At 38.9% G+C, this 16,955-nt stretch overlaps 1 protein-coding gene across 14 annotated transcripts in view; it reads left to right on the forward strand.

The window, feature by feature from the left end:
• Positions 1–16,059, forward strand: part of Arfip1 (ARF interacting protein 1) — a 97,626-nt gene extending 81,567 nt beyond the window's left edge. For all 14 annotated transcript variants that reach the window (XM_020185826.2, XM_020185827.2, XM_074041304.1 and 11 more), the window contains one exon: positions 14,836–16,059. In XM_020185826.2, the coding sequence (XP_020041415.1) occupies positions 14,836–14,991 (156 nt within the window). In that variant the 3' untranslated portion in view covers positions 14,992–16,059. The remainder of the gene's footprint in view (positions 1–14,835) is intronic.
• The last annotated feature ends 896 nt before the right edge of the window (positions 16,060–16,955 follow it).

Genomic DNA, 16,955 nt, shown 5'->3' on the forward strand with positions numbered 1-16,955 from the left:
TATGTGTATGCATTAATATTCAGTGGTAAATGCACATATCTAGATTTTTCATTTGCCCTTACTGTGAAACTTGAGTTCTCTTCATAATTTGTATTTTCTATCTCTCCACCCCATGATACAGGGCTGCCTTTAACCTGAATAGTCCTTATTAGTCTCCAATATTCTTCTTTGTTTACTAAACAACATTGAGTTGCATAGCAGTAAGAATTAGACTCTAGAAGAAACACTAGAACTGTTTCTCCTTTCATTAGTGTTTCTGTTTTTGGAGACCTTTAAATAATGTAACTTGAGCTTTTTGTAATTTGTTTACCTGTTATTGTTCCTTTCAAGGTTCAAAACAGAACTCAGGCTACTTTAGTAAAGAGAAGGAAAACTGACTTCCTACCGCTTTGCAGACTGTGTGAGAGTAGGTATATAATAGTCACTCAGCAAATGCATGTTTGCATTCTTCCTGGAATTAGAAGTACAGAATTAGGTAGAGAAAAATAGGCAGATTAGTATAAGCAACTTGTGTTCGCTTTTAAACAAACAACTTTTTAATATGATTTGGAACACAGAATGTGAGAAAAAACGGTTTAAGATTAATTTTTAGAGCTGCAGGGTAGGGTGTGTGTCGTTCAGCAGTAGAGTACTTGTATGCAATGGCCCTGGGTTCTAGAACCCAGTGCTGTAAGAAAAAGAAGATTAATTTTCCCCTTAAGAGGACTATAATTTAATTTGGGAATGATAAATCTCTTTTTAGAACTACGACTATGTTGTGGGGGTACTAAGTGTCTCAAAAGATTCAGTAAGGTAGTTTGGTGTACAAATATAAATAGTAAGGATTTTACTATGTACTTATTTTAAGAAAGGTAAAATATACTCTTAATGTCAGGCAATATTAATTAGCTATAACCCTTAAATGCAGTTTTCTTTCATTATTATTTTATATTTTAGTGACTAAAAGGATAATGGGGTGGCCAAAAAAGATAAACTAGGTGTAGAATCTGTCCTGAATTAATACGGTTACTTAATTTAAGAAAGTTTTTCAGTCAGACAAATAAAATGACTCAACAACAGAGAGAGGAGAATGCACAGAAAATAGCAAATGTAGAATAGGGTAAACATACTGCTATAATATGAAATAGCTAGATATATAGTTGTGCTGACTCTGACTTTACAGACATACGTGCTGTAATAGGAAGTGTACAAACCTCGTACTCTTGTAAAAACACTGTCAAGGGTTGACAAAGATTTTCTTTGCTTACTGAAACTTGTCATTGAGAGAAAAATACAGAAGTTTCTGAATTTTTTTATTTTTACATCATTATGTAGTTTTGCCTAATGCTTGTTAGGCAAGCATTGTACCGCTGAGCTGTAATCCCTAGCCTGAACCTCTAAATTTAAAAAATGGTAATTGCTTAATTATTACCTAATATGCACAAGCAAATATTCTTGAAAATTTGTCCCATTGTCAAAAGAAAAAGAACCAACTTTTAATCTTTTTGAAGTATTCATGGTAATGATTTCATATCTTATTCACTTCTATAACTTGGGGCTATACAGCAGTACTTGGTATAACTGGTTATGAAATTAAGTAATAGAAGTGAAAGAATCCTATCTGGTTCTAAATAAAAAGTAAGTGAATTGAAATTTGTAAGTGCAATAGGCAGCTAGTGTGGTGCTAAACACAAAATAAGCAGTCTTTTCAACAACTGTGCCAAACACGACTGCTACATTTGGATCCCAAGGACGTCCCCTGTGCACTCAGCTTTACTTCCTAAGTATATTTCATCACATAATTTGATGTAATTTCTCATTGCTATTTTTACTTTTTCATTCATTTAACATCTATCAAGTATTTACTGTGTGCTGGGAAGTTTTCTGGTTATTGATAATAGCCAGTGAACAAAAATAAACACAAACTCTACCCTCCATGTAGCCTTATAATGAAATCTTAGTCAAATCATACCAAGTATAAATCTACATATTTATATATTTGTATATATCATACGTATTTATTACATTTATATTATATGTCATTTTGGCTGTGACTGGTGCTGGACAATTCAGGAAAGGTACATGGTCAGTGAAGAATGTGGGGGAAGGCTTCCATGAGAAGTGACATTGAGTATTAACCAGGTAAGTGAGAAGCAGTGTTCCAGCTAGAACAAACAGCAGGTGTAATAGCGCTGTGGCAGCAGGGGTGTGGTATTTTCAAAGAGTAAATGTAACTGTGGCCTGGAGAGAAGAATAGAGAGGTGAGTAGAGGACAGACCATGTAGGCCTTATAGTCCACACTAAGGAAAGTTAGTATCAGTGCGAAGCCCTTAAAAGAATTCCTAGCAAATGGTAGGGTGGATATACAGAGGGAGGACACATTTTAATAAGAGCTAAGATTGAAGACAGTAGTTTAGGAAAGAGACGATAGGAGCTTAGATGAGAGTGATAGTAAAAGAAATGGGGTAGAGCCGGGTGCCAGTGGCTCACGCCTGTAATCCTGCTATGCAAGAGGCAGAGATCAGGAGGAACACAGTTCAAAGCCAGCCCCAGGCAAATCCTATCTCCAACATGTGCAACACAAAAAAAGGGCTCTTGGAGTAGCTCAAGTGGTAAAGGCCTGCCTAGCAAGCATGAGGCAGTGGCGACAGCAACAACAAAGAAATGGAGCAGATCAAAGATTTCAAGGGATACTTAAAAGATAAAAATATATATGAAACAATGAGAGTGTTTTCTTCAGCAAATATTCATCAATTTCTTTTTGTGTGCTAGCCACTGGGCTCAGAAATAGAGGTAGACTGGTCTTTTCCTCATAGAGTTTGTAGTCAAGTAGGGAAATAAACATTAGGCAAACAATTACATGAACGTAAGCTATGGTAAGTGTTGTGAAGGAAAAATAGAAAGATTAAGTGAATACGCAAAAGATACCTGACTGGGTGTGGGCAATCATGGAAGACTTCCCTGAGGAAGTAACTTTGAGGACAAGATTCAAAGGGGTGGGAAGGGGTTAACCAAAAGTGTGTGAAGGGAGTCTTAAATAAGAAGGAGCTGCATGTGCTAAGGTGAGTGAGGCCAGATCAAACTGAGGATAGGGGACACACTCTGGATGAAGCTGGAATGATGGTAGAGGTCTGCAAAAGAATGAAATAAGGGACGTACAGGGTCTTCATTACATCCTCACTTTTGATACCAAAAGAGGAACATCGTATCCATTTAGCAGTAAGGGACTAGCTGAATAAACTGGTTCATCCATGTAATAGAACACTTACATGGGAGCTATTGCTAGAAAGACCCCCTCCCCAGGCAGGCTGTTAAATTAAGATTTAGGTGCAAAGCACTTTATATCGTGTATATGGAGATATATAAATATTCCTATTTGAATGACAGGGTTTTGCTGTGTAGCCCAGGATGGCCTCAAAACTCATGATTCTCCTGCCTCAGACTCTGAGTGCTGAGATTATAGATGTGTACCATCATACCCAACTGGTACAGTAGCTTTCATGTAGGAAAGGGAGGCATATGAATGTGTAATCTTTTTCTGTGTTTGTGTAAAGAAAAACCAGAAGGATTAACTAATTAATAAAATCATTCACATATAAAAGAAACAGGGTTGCTGGAGACAGGAATGAAAATGATACTTCTCATTTAAACTTTCATGTTCTTTCAGTTTGGGTCTACATAAATGTCCCACCTAAGCTGGGTGCAGTTGTAGTCCCAACTACTCAGGAAGCTGAAGCAGGAGGATCATGAGTTCAAGGCCAGCCAGGGCAACATAATAAAACACCATCTCAAAAAAGTCCCTCCTACTCAGAAAATGAAGAGAGGAAAATAAGTACAGCCAGAAGCTGTTCGTTTTTAAGTATCATGTCATATTTTTTCCACAATAAGACTCAAAATAGATTTCTGTCTTCCAGACCTAGTCAGAGCCTATAATTTTCTTCTTTGCTTTAAAATCCAATGATTAATTCTGTGTTGGAAAGAATAGAAAACTGACTAAGTTAGTGGGCATGTTACCTGCATCGTTCTTAAACAACAGTAGACAGTGGTTCATTTATGTAAGAAATCATTTTTACAGATGGTGCAGTGTGGTCCCTCTTCTACGTAACTTAAAATTTCTTCCCAAACCTAAATGGAGGAGGAAAAATTTGCAGGTGGTTTTCATTGCCTCCTCCTTTTGTCTCTTCAGAAATGAGGCAGAAATTAATCGTATATAAACCATGCAGTAAAAAGAATTGTGAGTTGTGAGTTGGTTTTGAAATTAGACTCATCCAAGCCATTCCTGTCCAGAACCAATCAGGGTAATTCACAATCCCAGAGTCTGTTGGGAAAAGAGTCTGGGGTGCTGGGGAGAATAAGTATGCCTAGTTAACAAGTTCCTATCATTAGTCAGCTGTGCTCAGATTTCCAGCATGGAGGTGTTTTCAAAGAAGCATAGCATCCCAGAGGGATCGCTCTATAAGCATAAATTGGTGTTTTACATATTAGACTGGGCTTTGGGGCAATCATAAGGTACTTAATGTTTTCTGGCCCTTGTTAGTCAGAGTGACAGACAGGGTAGAGCTAAACTTTGATTTTTCTGTTATGTTAATTAGAGGAGACTGAATTGTTTGTGCCTTTCACTTTAAGTGAAAAAATGATTGCTGTGATGTGTCTGTCCTATAAAATACTCAATACCTGTGTCCTCCTCTGACCCACGTTTCACTTTTGCCTGCTTGGGTATCACCCAAGTTGCTTTCAGGTTTGCTTTTAAGGTTACTTAATGATTGCAGCAGTCTGGGTGTTTCAGTGGTGCTGGTGCTTAGGCTATGGGAGCACTACACTGTCTAGTCTTATTTACAGTCTCTTCGGTATGCTCAAAAGCAAAACCTTTAACCAGGATTCTGACAGCAGTGCTCAAGAATTCGACTTTGGAGCCAGTTGCCAGTGGCTCACACCTGTAATCCTAGCTACTTAGGAGACAGAGATCAGGAGGATCACGGTTCGAAGGCAGCCCAGGCAAATAGTTTTTGAGACTCTTATCTCAAAAAATCCCATCACAAAAATTGGACTGGTGAAGCAGCTCAAGGTGTAGGCCCTGAGTTCAAGCCCCAGTACCACAAAAAAAAAAAAAAAAAAAGAATTTGACTTTGCAGTTTCCTTTGGCCTACCTGGCCATCCTTAGCAGTGACTGAGCACTTCAGGTTGATGTGGGCTCCTTCCATGACTTACCTATACTGCTGTGTTTGGTTAAAAAAATGATTTGATGACAAGAGTTTTTCCTTTATTCCTCTTCAACTTAATAGTATTTGGATTTTTCAGTCCTTATTGCTTTAAATTTTCAAAAGATGCTTTTTAAGAATTCCTTACATTTTTTAAGATACTTGTTTAAGGCTGTTACCATATCTTATCCTAAAGAAATATCCTATAAGCTCCCTGCTGACAAGCAACTCACAGTGTGATGAAGGACACATAATAAAATCTGTTAGGTACAAAATGCTAAGTGAAGCATGAAAAAGAAATAGATTTGATGAAGAAAAGTGTCCGTGGGGGCCTGAAGCACGTGCTAAGCGAGGTGAAAATGAGTAAAGTGTATAAATGGAAAGGGTCAGAAAACAATTGTGAAAGGCCACTAGATCAAATGTCTAAATGATTTGTAAACTTATTGTGATGTCTTCTCTCTTTATTCTTGAGGGTGGTTTGGTGTTGGGAGTGCTGGGGGTGGAACCCAAGGCCTCACAGGTGCTAGCAAGTGCTCTACCACTGAGCCACATCCCCAGTCCTTCTGTTCCCTTCTTAGAATTGAGCATATTATTAATGCTTACATATTTTTAAAGTACTGCTTACAAAGATTTTGATAAAGCTTTTCCATTAAGTTTATAAATAGTTGGTGAGTGAGTAGGATCAGAATTTTGCAAGCTGTACAAGAGATTGGGGTTTTTTTTACATTTTTCACAAACATACTAGTACAAAGAAGTTTCATATATGATAGTTCCATATATGCACACAATGTACTATGAACAAATTCACACCCTCTATTACTCTTTCTCATCCTCCCCCACCTTTTAAAATAATTTGAACAGTTTTCATTATTCTGCTTTCATACATGTGTATAAAGTACTTCAACCACATTCACACCACCACCCTTCACCCTCTCCTTTCACCCTCCCGTCTCCCATCGCACCCACCCCAGACAGAACCTGTTTTGCATTCCTGCCATTCATTTTTAAGGAGTAGATTCTGCATATGAGAGAGAACATGCACTATTTGTCTTTTTTGGTCTTGCTTATTTTGCTTAACATGATGGTCTAGTTTCAGTCTTCCACGTATGGATATCCAGTTTTCCCAGCATCATTTGTTGAAGAAGCTGTCTTTTCTCTAATTTAAGTTTTTGGTGCCTTTGTCACAAATCAAGTGAGAATGTAACTGTGTAGGCCCATTTCTGGATCTTATTCTGCTCCATTGATCTACGTCTCTGTTTTTGTGCCAGAACCATGCTGTTCGTGTTACTGTATAATTTAAAGTCAGTTATTGTGTTACTTTCAGCATTGCTCTTTCTGTCAGGATAGATTGCTTTGACTATCTGGGGTCTTTTGTGCTTCCAAATGAATTTTAGGATGGATTTTTCTATTTCTGTGACAAATTATATTGGAATTTTGATGGGGATTGCATTGAATCTGCATTGCTTCAATTAGTAGTATATTCAATATAGTGTAGCCATTTCCACAGTATCAGTTCTGCTAATCCATGATAGAATTTTTCTTAAAACTTAGTTTTTCATGGTGTGGTGCACTGTGATCTTCTGAAGGAAAGTTAACTTTGTAAATACAAAGGTGAGTGGACAGGCCATTTGTTTTCCTGAGTTCTTATGGCCTAATATCCAAAGGCAAGTGTACACAAGGTCTGTTGGTGCCTGTGGTGATTTTCTGTCCACTCCTGGCCCCATTTTGCTACTAGCACATGGCTCTATCAGATCTGTGGCTTGTTATCTGATAGGAGTTTGGTGACGTGGAGCCATCCCTGACACCTGCCTACAAAGTTTTTTTTTTTTTTTTTTTTTTTCTGGATTTCATGAGTACCTGCAAGGACAGGAACTAATTCTAAACTTGAGATCAGGGATCAAGCAAGGATGGAAGAGAAATTGTCAGACAGTAAAGGAAGGATGGGAGGGAACCTCCTCTTTCTACCCCAGTCTGTATCGCTGGATTTCTGCATGGCTTTGTGACAGCACTGCTAGTGCTCTTAGCCTGTGATTGCTAGGTTCTCTAGTAGGTTAATGGTAATCCCCCAACTCCTTCTGAAATGATTCTCTTTCTCTCTTTTTCTTTGTCTGTCCTTGTCTCTCTATATATATCTCTTTCTCTCTCTCTCTCTTCTCTCACACACACCCCTCCTTCTGTCCTTTCCCTGTGTACTCCCATGGGGCTCAGGCCTTTGTTCACTTACAGTGTGTGTCATGATGTATTGTGCTTGCTGTTCCTCTGGAGAATCCATAGAGCACTGAATATTGGGTTAGCTAGTGAACGCTGATCTTTGAGTGATCTGTAAGTGGGGGACACTTGCTGTAAGGATTCTATACATTGAAATATCTCTATATAATCTGTCATCTAGATCATATACCTAGGTACAGATCATGATACTGAGGGTCAGAGAGGTTAAGTAACTTGCCCAAAGTCTCACAGCCAGACTAGGATTTCAACCTATGTATCTCTGGCTCCAGAGTTCCATTTTTAGTTGTACACAGTGCTATATTGTTGCTCAAGGAAGGTTCTTAAAATATCAGTGGGAGGAGATAGAGAGATAGCCTTGGAAAACAGAAGCCATCTTGATCACATCTAAATTAGGAATAATCAAAAGGAAGCAGGGGAGGGACTTAGGGAAGAGAGCTAGCAGTGTGAAATATAGAGTAGAAAGAACAGCAGACATCTTTTGGCTAAAGATGAGAAAAATCTCTCATTCAGTGATTTTTTTTTTTTTCTTTTTCCTTGAGATGGGACCTTGGCTGTTGCCCAGGCGGGCCTTGAACTCCTGAGCTTAAGCAGTGCTTCCTAGTAGCTCCATGCATGCTCCACCCCTGGCCAGTATTGAGAGAGAGAGAGAGAGATTGAGATTGATTTTGTGTGTGTGTGTGCTGAAGCCATTTTCAGAATTGTCAATTTATCTTTAGCAGTATAATTGTAAGGTGTTGCTGAAGGTCCTGACACTGGGCTTTGCAGGGGTCTTATCAGTTATCAGAACACAGACCACCCCCCCTTCCTTCAGACTCTTTTTTTTTTTTTTAACCTTTTGCTCATCATTGATTTGTTGAAACCTATCCCAGTGAGTCAGAAAAATAAAATCTGTTCTTCCACCCCCATTCGCAGTTCCTATTTGTCTTTCCGTCTTTCACTCCCTTCCCAGTGCTCACACCCATATTTTTGATAGTGTTTTTCTTTCTCAACCGGTAGTTGCTTTGACATGACAGGCATTTCCAACGCTGTTGTGAGCTAATAAAATTATTCTCCACAAACCTAATGAAAGGCTGAGACAGGTCCACTTTCCTGCTTGTTCTTCTGGTGTCTTGGTTACTGGGAAAAGATTGATTGTGGGCAGGGAGAGCCTGTAATTGTCAATTTTGAAATAGTTGGGTGTGAAGAAAGAAGTTAATACTTTACATGCTAGTGATAGGGAGCCTCTTACTAAAGAATGACTTTGTTCCACTTCTCCTTCATGGTCCACTTTTCCTCAAGCTACTGCTCCAGTATTTTGGTATACTTAACAGAAACCCCTGTTTCTTAAACTTATTGGGAGAGCCAGTAATTACTTTGACAAATTTAACAAATTATAAGTGTGTTAAGACTAATAACTTATTTAAACTGGAAACACATGTTTTTAAACTAATTCTCAGAATAAGAAGGATACATGATCTAAATTTGACTTGGAACAAAAGTTTACACGTTTTACGGTTTTGGTGTAAAGCTTACGTTCAGGTTACAGTTGTAACTCGGTAAACCACATCTTGTGATGTCATTGCTAGGTAACCAGGAGAGTTGCCAGTGTCACCACCTGACCGTTTCTGTTTAAAATCCCATTCCTCTTTGCCTTACAGTCAGTGTTGGAGTCTGCCTTCCCTTTAACAATTAAGCATTGTGTGGTGTATTTAGGTCACTCAGCAGATGTTGCTGTAGTGGTTTTTGCTTGTATCCCATCTGCTTGCTCATTGTTTGGCAGATCTTTCTGAAAGTTCTTTGTAGTTGAGCTCACAATGATTTAGTGTATTCCTAAATTTCTGTAATTGTCTGATGTTAGATTTTGAAAATTTGTCAAATTACAGGCTCATGCCTGTAATCTTAGCCACTCAGGAGGCGGAGATCAGGAGGATCGCAATTTGAAACCAGTTCCTGAGACCTTATCTCGAAAAAACCCATCACTAAATTGGACTGGTAGAGTGACTTGAGGTATAGGCCTTGAGTTCAAGCCCCACTACTAAAAAAAAAAAAAAATAGACATCATCTCATTCCTGCTATAATTATTACCTGTACCTTTTTTCCTCTTTTAAATCTCTGCCTTCATGTTCTATTTTACCTTTTAAACCACTTTAAACTTTTCAAAGTTAGAATATAAATGGTTAGATATTAAGATTTTCTCTTGCTCCGTATATATAGAACAATTATACAGAAGTTTACTATTGGGCTTGCAGTGTAGTTCACTGGTAGAGTGCTTACCTAGCATGGATAAGACTCTGAATTCCATCCTTAGTACCATAGAAAGAAAGAGAGCGGGAAAGAAAGAGAGGGAAGAGAGAAGGAAAGAGAAAGGGATATTTAATATTGTATTATTCTTTGTAATTTTAAAATTAGCTTCTTTCTTTCATCTGTTCCAATCCTGTATTAGATCCTTGTCCCAAGGATATTTAAATGCAAAGGGCGGAGACAACATTGCAAGGAGAATAAAGTATCTTTTGTGTACTACTACCCTTCCTGCAAATGTTCTGCTGCCCTTGTTTGTTTGTTTGTTTGTTTTAAACTTTTGTTTAAAGGCTTTCTAAATGGCTGGTGGAGTGGCTGAAGAGATCGAGTGCCTGCCTAGCAAGCATGAGGCCCTGAGTTCTAATCCCAGTACTGCCAAACAAATAAAAAGCTTTCTAAAATGCTTCCTGCCTTATGAATGGCAGATACATGAGCATGAACCAGTGTAGGTCAGACATTTCCCAGTTCCTTAAATCCGTGGTGCAAATTACTTACTCAGAAATAGGCAAAAAAGGAAACTATTCTCTTTTGAATTCATTTAACTTTAAAAAATAAATTCATGTTAGAATTGGTATATTAATTTCCCTTTACTTGTGATTTAGTAATGTTTTAATTGCATGAGTCAACTTAATACTCTTATTTAAATTTGGATTTGAGCTGGGCGTAGTAGCTCACGCCCAGGAATCTTAGCTGTTGAGAGGATCATGATTCTAGGCCAGCCTAAGCAAAAAGTTAATGAGACCCCCATCTCAACCAATAGCTGCTTGTGGTGGCCTGCACCTGTCATTCCAACTACATGGGAGGCAGACCAGCTCAGAAATAAACAGGAGACTGTATTTGAAAAGTAACGAAAGCAAAAAGGGCTGGGGGCATGATTCAAGTGATGGAGCACTTGCCTGGGAAGCATGAGGCCCTGAGTTCAAACCCCATTCCTGCCCACCTCCCCAAAAAAATTCTATTTGATTTTGAAGACATTACTTTGAAAACTACAAATGTATACTAAGTAATAATAATCAGTACTAATAGAAAACTGATTGGCCTTCTTAGTATAAGGCAAAGTGAAAAGAGTTTGTTAGAAACAGCTTCTGGAGCCAGGTAGGTGGTATACACCTGTCATCCCACTACTTGGGAATCGGAGGCAGGGGAATCACAAATTAAAGGCAATCCTAGGCAAAGGTAGAGAGGCCCCTGTCTCTAAGAGGGAAAGGGGTTACTAGGGGTATAGCTTAAGTTGTAGAAAAGAACTTGCTTAACATGCATGAAGCCCTGGGTTCAATCTCCAGTACCACAGAAAAAGGAAGGAAGGAAGAAGAGAGGAGAGGGCATGATGGCTTATGTCTGTAATTCCAGCACTTGGGAGGTAGAGATAGGGACAATTGGGCTTCAAGGCCAGCCTGGGCAAAAAGTTAGGAATATCCTATCTGAAAAATAATTAAAGCAAAAAGAGCTGGGGGTGGGTGGTTAAAGTGGTGGAACTCCAGCCTAGCAAGTGTGAGGCTGAGAGTTCAATTCCCAGAACCACCAGAAGAAAAACATAGCTTCTCTGAAGTGAGGGTGAAATGTTATGCTTACACTTGGAGGGTTTTTTACCTTTTGTTTTTACATTATAGTTGCAAAGCTGAAAACCAGTGAAGGGTCTGTCTGTACCAAGGACTGCTGTGGAGTGGACGCATACTTTAAAAGACTTTACAAATCCACCTTCTCACGGTTATTGGGGATGTGTTTGTGGACACAGTATTTGAATCGTGGTGTGGTGCAAACTAGAACTCAGTCCTAAAAGCCCCCTTTCCCCAAGGATTACGTTTCAGTGGGGGCAGGGAGCAGCCAGGCGAGGCTGTTTGTGGCCACCAAATCTGAGCTCCAGGAGGGCTGAGTTTGTTGTACTCCTTGGGTGGGAAGCATGACATTTATGGGTGTCAGTGCTTTCTCCCCTTGATCTCTCACACCGTGACTTTCACCTTCCACACTGTGATCATGTTTCATGGGGGCTGCACATTAGTTAAAGTCCCTTAGTTACTGTGTAATCCCAGGAACCAAGGATCATCCAAACAGAACAAAAAAACAGGCCAAATAATACTAGGAGAGCAAGGTGGAAAATGATTGGTCATTTATGTGAAAGCCTTGGCAGAGGGAAAGGTTTGCAGCTTCCAAACATGATAGAATGAATCAGTTTGAACTTTTTTTTTTTTGAGTCAGGCTTTGTCATTCTCCTGTTAGAAGCTGCCAGTGGCTTTCCATCTTACCCTTAAGAGCCAGAGTGTTCATTATGACATCATGACATCTAAGGTCCCGTGTTGGTGAGCGCCATTAACAATCTACCCCGTTTTACCACACCCTCCCTCCTCAGCTCCACTCACGCTGGTCTTCATGCTGCTTCCTAAATACGCAAACACCCTGCCTCCCTCAAGACCCTTGTGCCCACTCCTTGCTCTGTCTGGGGTATTCTTCCTCCAGCTTGTCACCTCACTTCCTCGGCTGTTTATTCATCTGTCACTTCAGTGACGCCTCCTCTAGTCTCCTTTTCAACCCTCAGCACACTCACCCACACAGGCATCAATGTGCCCCATTCCTGCTTTAGTTTTCTCTGCAGCATGTGTTGCCATCTGACATACTACATGCCTCACCTGCCTTGTTTCTCCTTTCCCCAATCAAGGCCTGATTTCTTGAGGGCAGAAGTATTTGTCTTTCTTGTTGATTGCTTGCATTCCCAACTACTATAGGAGTGCCTGACAAGTAACAGACCCCCAGTAATGCTCATTCAGTGAATGAATCTAATATTTTGAGTGGTTTTTCTCTTAATGTCTGTAGTTCATTAGGACGTTGGGAACAATTCAGGTGCTCAGCAAAGTTATGATATAGGCAGACTTTATCTTTCATAACCTTTCTCCTCTATTTATTTTTTTAAATATTTTGTGGGGCTGAAAATAGAACCCAGGGCCTCACACATGCCAGGCAAGTGTTCCACCACTGAGCTACATTCCTAGCCCTCTCTTGTCTTCGTGAATTAAAAATGTTAAGTACATTCAAAACAATGTCAAATGAGCCGGGTGCCTGTGGCTAACACCTGCAATACTGTCTATTCAGGAGGCAGAGATGAGGAGGGTCATGATTCGGAGCCAGTCCCAGGCAAATAGTTCATGAGACCCTATCTCGAAAAAAACTCTTCACAAAAAAGTGCTGGTGGAGTGGCTCAAGCAGTAAGAGCACCTGCCTAGCAACCATGAAACCATGAGGCGCTGGGTTCAAACCCCAGTGTCACAAAAAAAAAAGAAGTTAAACATACAGGCAAAATATAAATTACAACAAAAACAAGTAATGGCAGCCATCTTCCCATCACTCAAGTTAAACACAAGACATTATCAGCCTCCTTGGTGCTTTCCCTTACCTCATCCTCCCTACCTCCTCCCCCCAAGACCCTTCTGAATTTGTGTTTGCTGTTCCTGTTGGGTTTCTATATAGCTTTTTTCACATGAACATGTGTCTCAGTTACAGGTTTTTGAACTTTACATAAATGGAATCCCACTTAATATTCTCTGCTGCTTGCCTGCAGTTCCTGAGTCTCATCTGTGTTGGTGCATATTCATTGCTTCTTACTCATATAGGGTATTCTTATTGCATGAGGAGACCACAACTTATCCATTCACCTATTAGTACAGATTTGGGGTGATGTGGGGTTTTTTGGATGCTAAACATATTTGTACATGTTTCGTGGTATGCTCATGCATATTTTTCTAGGGCAGATATATAGGAGTTAAATTACTGGTTCATAATACATGTATCTTTCATTTTACTTGTTAATGCCCCTTGTTTTCAAAAGTAACATACCAATTAGCAGTATCTATGAGTATTCGTAGATACTTCCCTAATGTGGAAGATATAAAATGTTAGCCTATGTTTTCATTTGCATTTTCCTGTTTCCTAATGAAGCTAGATGTGAAATGTTATCCTTGTTATTTGCTGGTTTTTTGATGGGACAGTTTTTGGTTTGCGGGAGTTCTTCCCATACTTGGTACATGTCCTTTGTCTACCTGTAGAGTAGATACCATTTCCCAATTTGTAGTTTGTCTTTTCACCATCTTTTGATGAAGAGAAATTCTAACTTTAATATAATTTATCAGTCTTCTCCTTCATGTGGGTTTTTAAAAAAAAATCTTTGCCTAAGAAATTCTTTCATATGTCAAAGCAGATTACCCTTGAGCTTCTCCATTGACCAATCCTGACAGCTTACTCTCCAGAAGAGAAATTCAGTGACAATGGCAGAGGCAGCTGAGAGCAGCTCAGACTAGAAGATTTTTTTGAAACAGAGAGAGGGAAAGAACAGATGATAACCACATGTAGAATTTCATATACTAGTTTTGCACCTCATATTTCAAATGTTCTACATCATTAAAATTGTTAAGGTTCAGTTTTAATAACTTGCATTGAATGGGTAAATGAGAATAAACTTTGTACCTTTTTGTTGAACATTTTGTGCAGTTGTAAATAAGACCTCAGGAAACAACTCATGCATGTTTATGATGGCTTGTTTATCTTCTCAAGAAAGAGTTATAGAGGTGGTGTTAAAACATACTCTTGATATCATTAGAAGAAATAAGCAATTGAAAATATCAGAGCTATATGAACTTTAAATAACTGACTTCTGATCAACATTTTCTGCTGTTTGATCCTTTACAAGGAAATGCAGTATTAAAAAGTATTCAGCCTACACAGCTGTATACAGAGTCTCTCTGTAATGTCCACCCCTGATATTGACAGACATTCTAAGGTGATTAAATGTTTCCCTTTCCAGTGTCTCACATAATTTTGACTATACTTCGTTTGAAGAGAAATTCAATGATATTTTCAAGTAATGCTCTCAGTAATATTTGAAAATTATTAGAAGGGCTAGGAATTAGCTGAGTGGTAGAGCCTTGAAGGTCCTATATTCCATCCCCAGCACTGGGGAAGGGGGATCAACATATATACTCCATGTGTATCATCTTAAATGAACCTCTTCCCTTGGGGTAATTCAAAAGTCATCAGAGGTTCCATGACCCCACAGGGCAGTGCGAGGGGTCTGTGTGAGGAGAGAAAAGCAGGGATGTAAAAAATCACTGTCCAGTTCACTGTCAGTGCTGTTAATGCCGGGTCTCTTGCCCTGCTCTGCCCACAGGTTAAAGTGTTGCACAATCAGCTGGTCCTTTTCCACAATGCCATCGCTGCCTACTTTGCTGGGAATCAGAAGCAGCTTGAACAGACACTTAAACAGTTTCATATCAAATTGAAAACCCCTGGAGTGGACGCCCCATCTTGGCTGGAAGAACAGTAAAACCTCACCTGGCAGGAAAAGAAAGTCTCCTTGTGCTGTAAACAAAACTAATGAGTTGAGTGCAGTGGGGAAAGTGGCAGGGTGACAACCATTGCAGTGATTCTCGCACAGACAGCTTTAATTTTTCCCTTTTCATACCTTAACAATTGAACTGTTAAATTTGATAGGAAAGTGAGTGGTTTTATTGTAAACATAATTTCTATAATCTGAACACAGTAATTTCCCTTTTTGAGAAATCCTTTTGTATTGTGAGGGTTGATGGCTATTTCTGTAGTTTGAAAACACCTAATATAGATTTGCACTGACAAGATAAAAATTCAATGTTTTTGGTCCTGGAAGTGAGGGCCAGTTGAAACTTTCCAAAGGAGGTTTATGTGATTTGTATCAGCATCAGACATTTTATATATGAATATATTAAACATCTTTAAGAGATTCATTTTCATGTATTGTCTTTAAAAAGAAACTATTTTAGAGTAAATTATATGATGTTCCTGCAGCATCCACACAGAGTTGGCAGCTTTAATGAATGATGGATTGGCTCATGGAGTTGTGGCAAATACCTTTTGAAAATTTAATCCATACCTTTGTAATTTTGTTTAGACTTTTTTTTTTTTAAAGGCAAAGGACTCACACTGTCATTCCTGTGAGGAGTTTTAAGCTAATGGATTTGTATCACCCAAAGTCATTGGGTAGTTATATCAACAACTTATTTTGATTTATAATGAAATCTGCTAAAGATAATTTTTTTTTTTAACATGTAGACTTGGGAATGGAAGTTCTTGATGGTTTCTAGGGTAGAAATCTATACTTAGAAAGCTAGTTTTAGGGAAGATTCCATTTTGACAGAAGTGAATTCCTAGACAGCTTTCATTGACTTCCCTACGTAAGATGCCGATTAAGCCTTAAGTCACAGATATGTGCCTTCTCATTCAACCAGTGTACATAATCCATGACGATCCCTCTTTGAGATATTGTTACATGTATCTGTTCCTTGGAAAGGAGCACCATGTATAAATGTTAGGGTCTTTGTTTCTCATTAAACCACTTAGAGGTTTATGTTGAAATCAACTTTTGACTTTGCTGTTTGGTTTCTCCTGGTCCTTTTGAGGAACGGGAATGTGGGAGGTGTTTTTCATTTGGATAATAAGGTCACGTGGGACTGTGGTGGTCACGGGATGGGAAGGGTGAGTGGACAGGCCAGCACTGTTTAAATGGTGTAGCACTGCTAGTGTGTGTCACTTGGTTGGCCTGTCCACTGCGTGCGTCTTCATCTTAAAAGTTCCTTTGATTTTTGTCATAATCATAAATTAGTATTTTGAGAGATCGCCCACCCTTCACCTGTTAGTTTCTGTTATGTTAAAATGAAGTCCTTAAGATTACCATTGTACATGAACTTTCGTGGGCTGTAAGATTTGTTTCATGTCCAGATGCCTGGTAGCTGGCTTTTTAATTAATATGCCCATTTGAGTGCTTAATGCAGTGTAATGTGATTGTAATCATAAGCCTATTTTAAATCATTCCCTCCTATATATTTGTACTCTGAGAGCCTTATTTTATTCTTTCAGAATAACTACTTGTGATAGTTCATTTACATTCCCCAGAATGTGCCTCTGGTGTGACTTTTGTATTCTTATTAAAAGTGCTTGCTGCAATGTCCTCATTCTCTGGCCCTCATAGTTTTAAATAAGAAGTAACTTTGGGAATTCTGAGGACATAGGATTTTCCCCTGAACTTTAAAAGGAACAACAACAAAATATGGTGCTTCTGTTACTTATAATTTTCATGCTCCGTAAGTTGTTCTTTTTCCCTCAATCTGAATCTCTTGGGAACTGAACCTGTCCAGTCTTCCCACATTTCAATAATGGTTATAGTAGCCAAAGATCTGAATAGTGTCATGGATTAAAGATTTGTCAGAATAAACTAAAAATGTGTTTCTGTGTAGTGGGTACATGTGCAAAAGAAAT

This window comes from Castor canadensis, chromosome 9, assembly GCF_047511655.1.
Source record: "Castor canadensis chromosome 9, mCasCan1.hap1v2, whole genome shotgun sequence".
Lineage (NCBI taxonomy): Eukaryota > Metazoa > Chordata > Mammalia > Rodentia > Castoridae > Castor > Castor canadensis.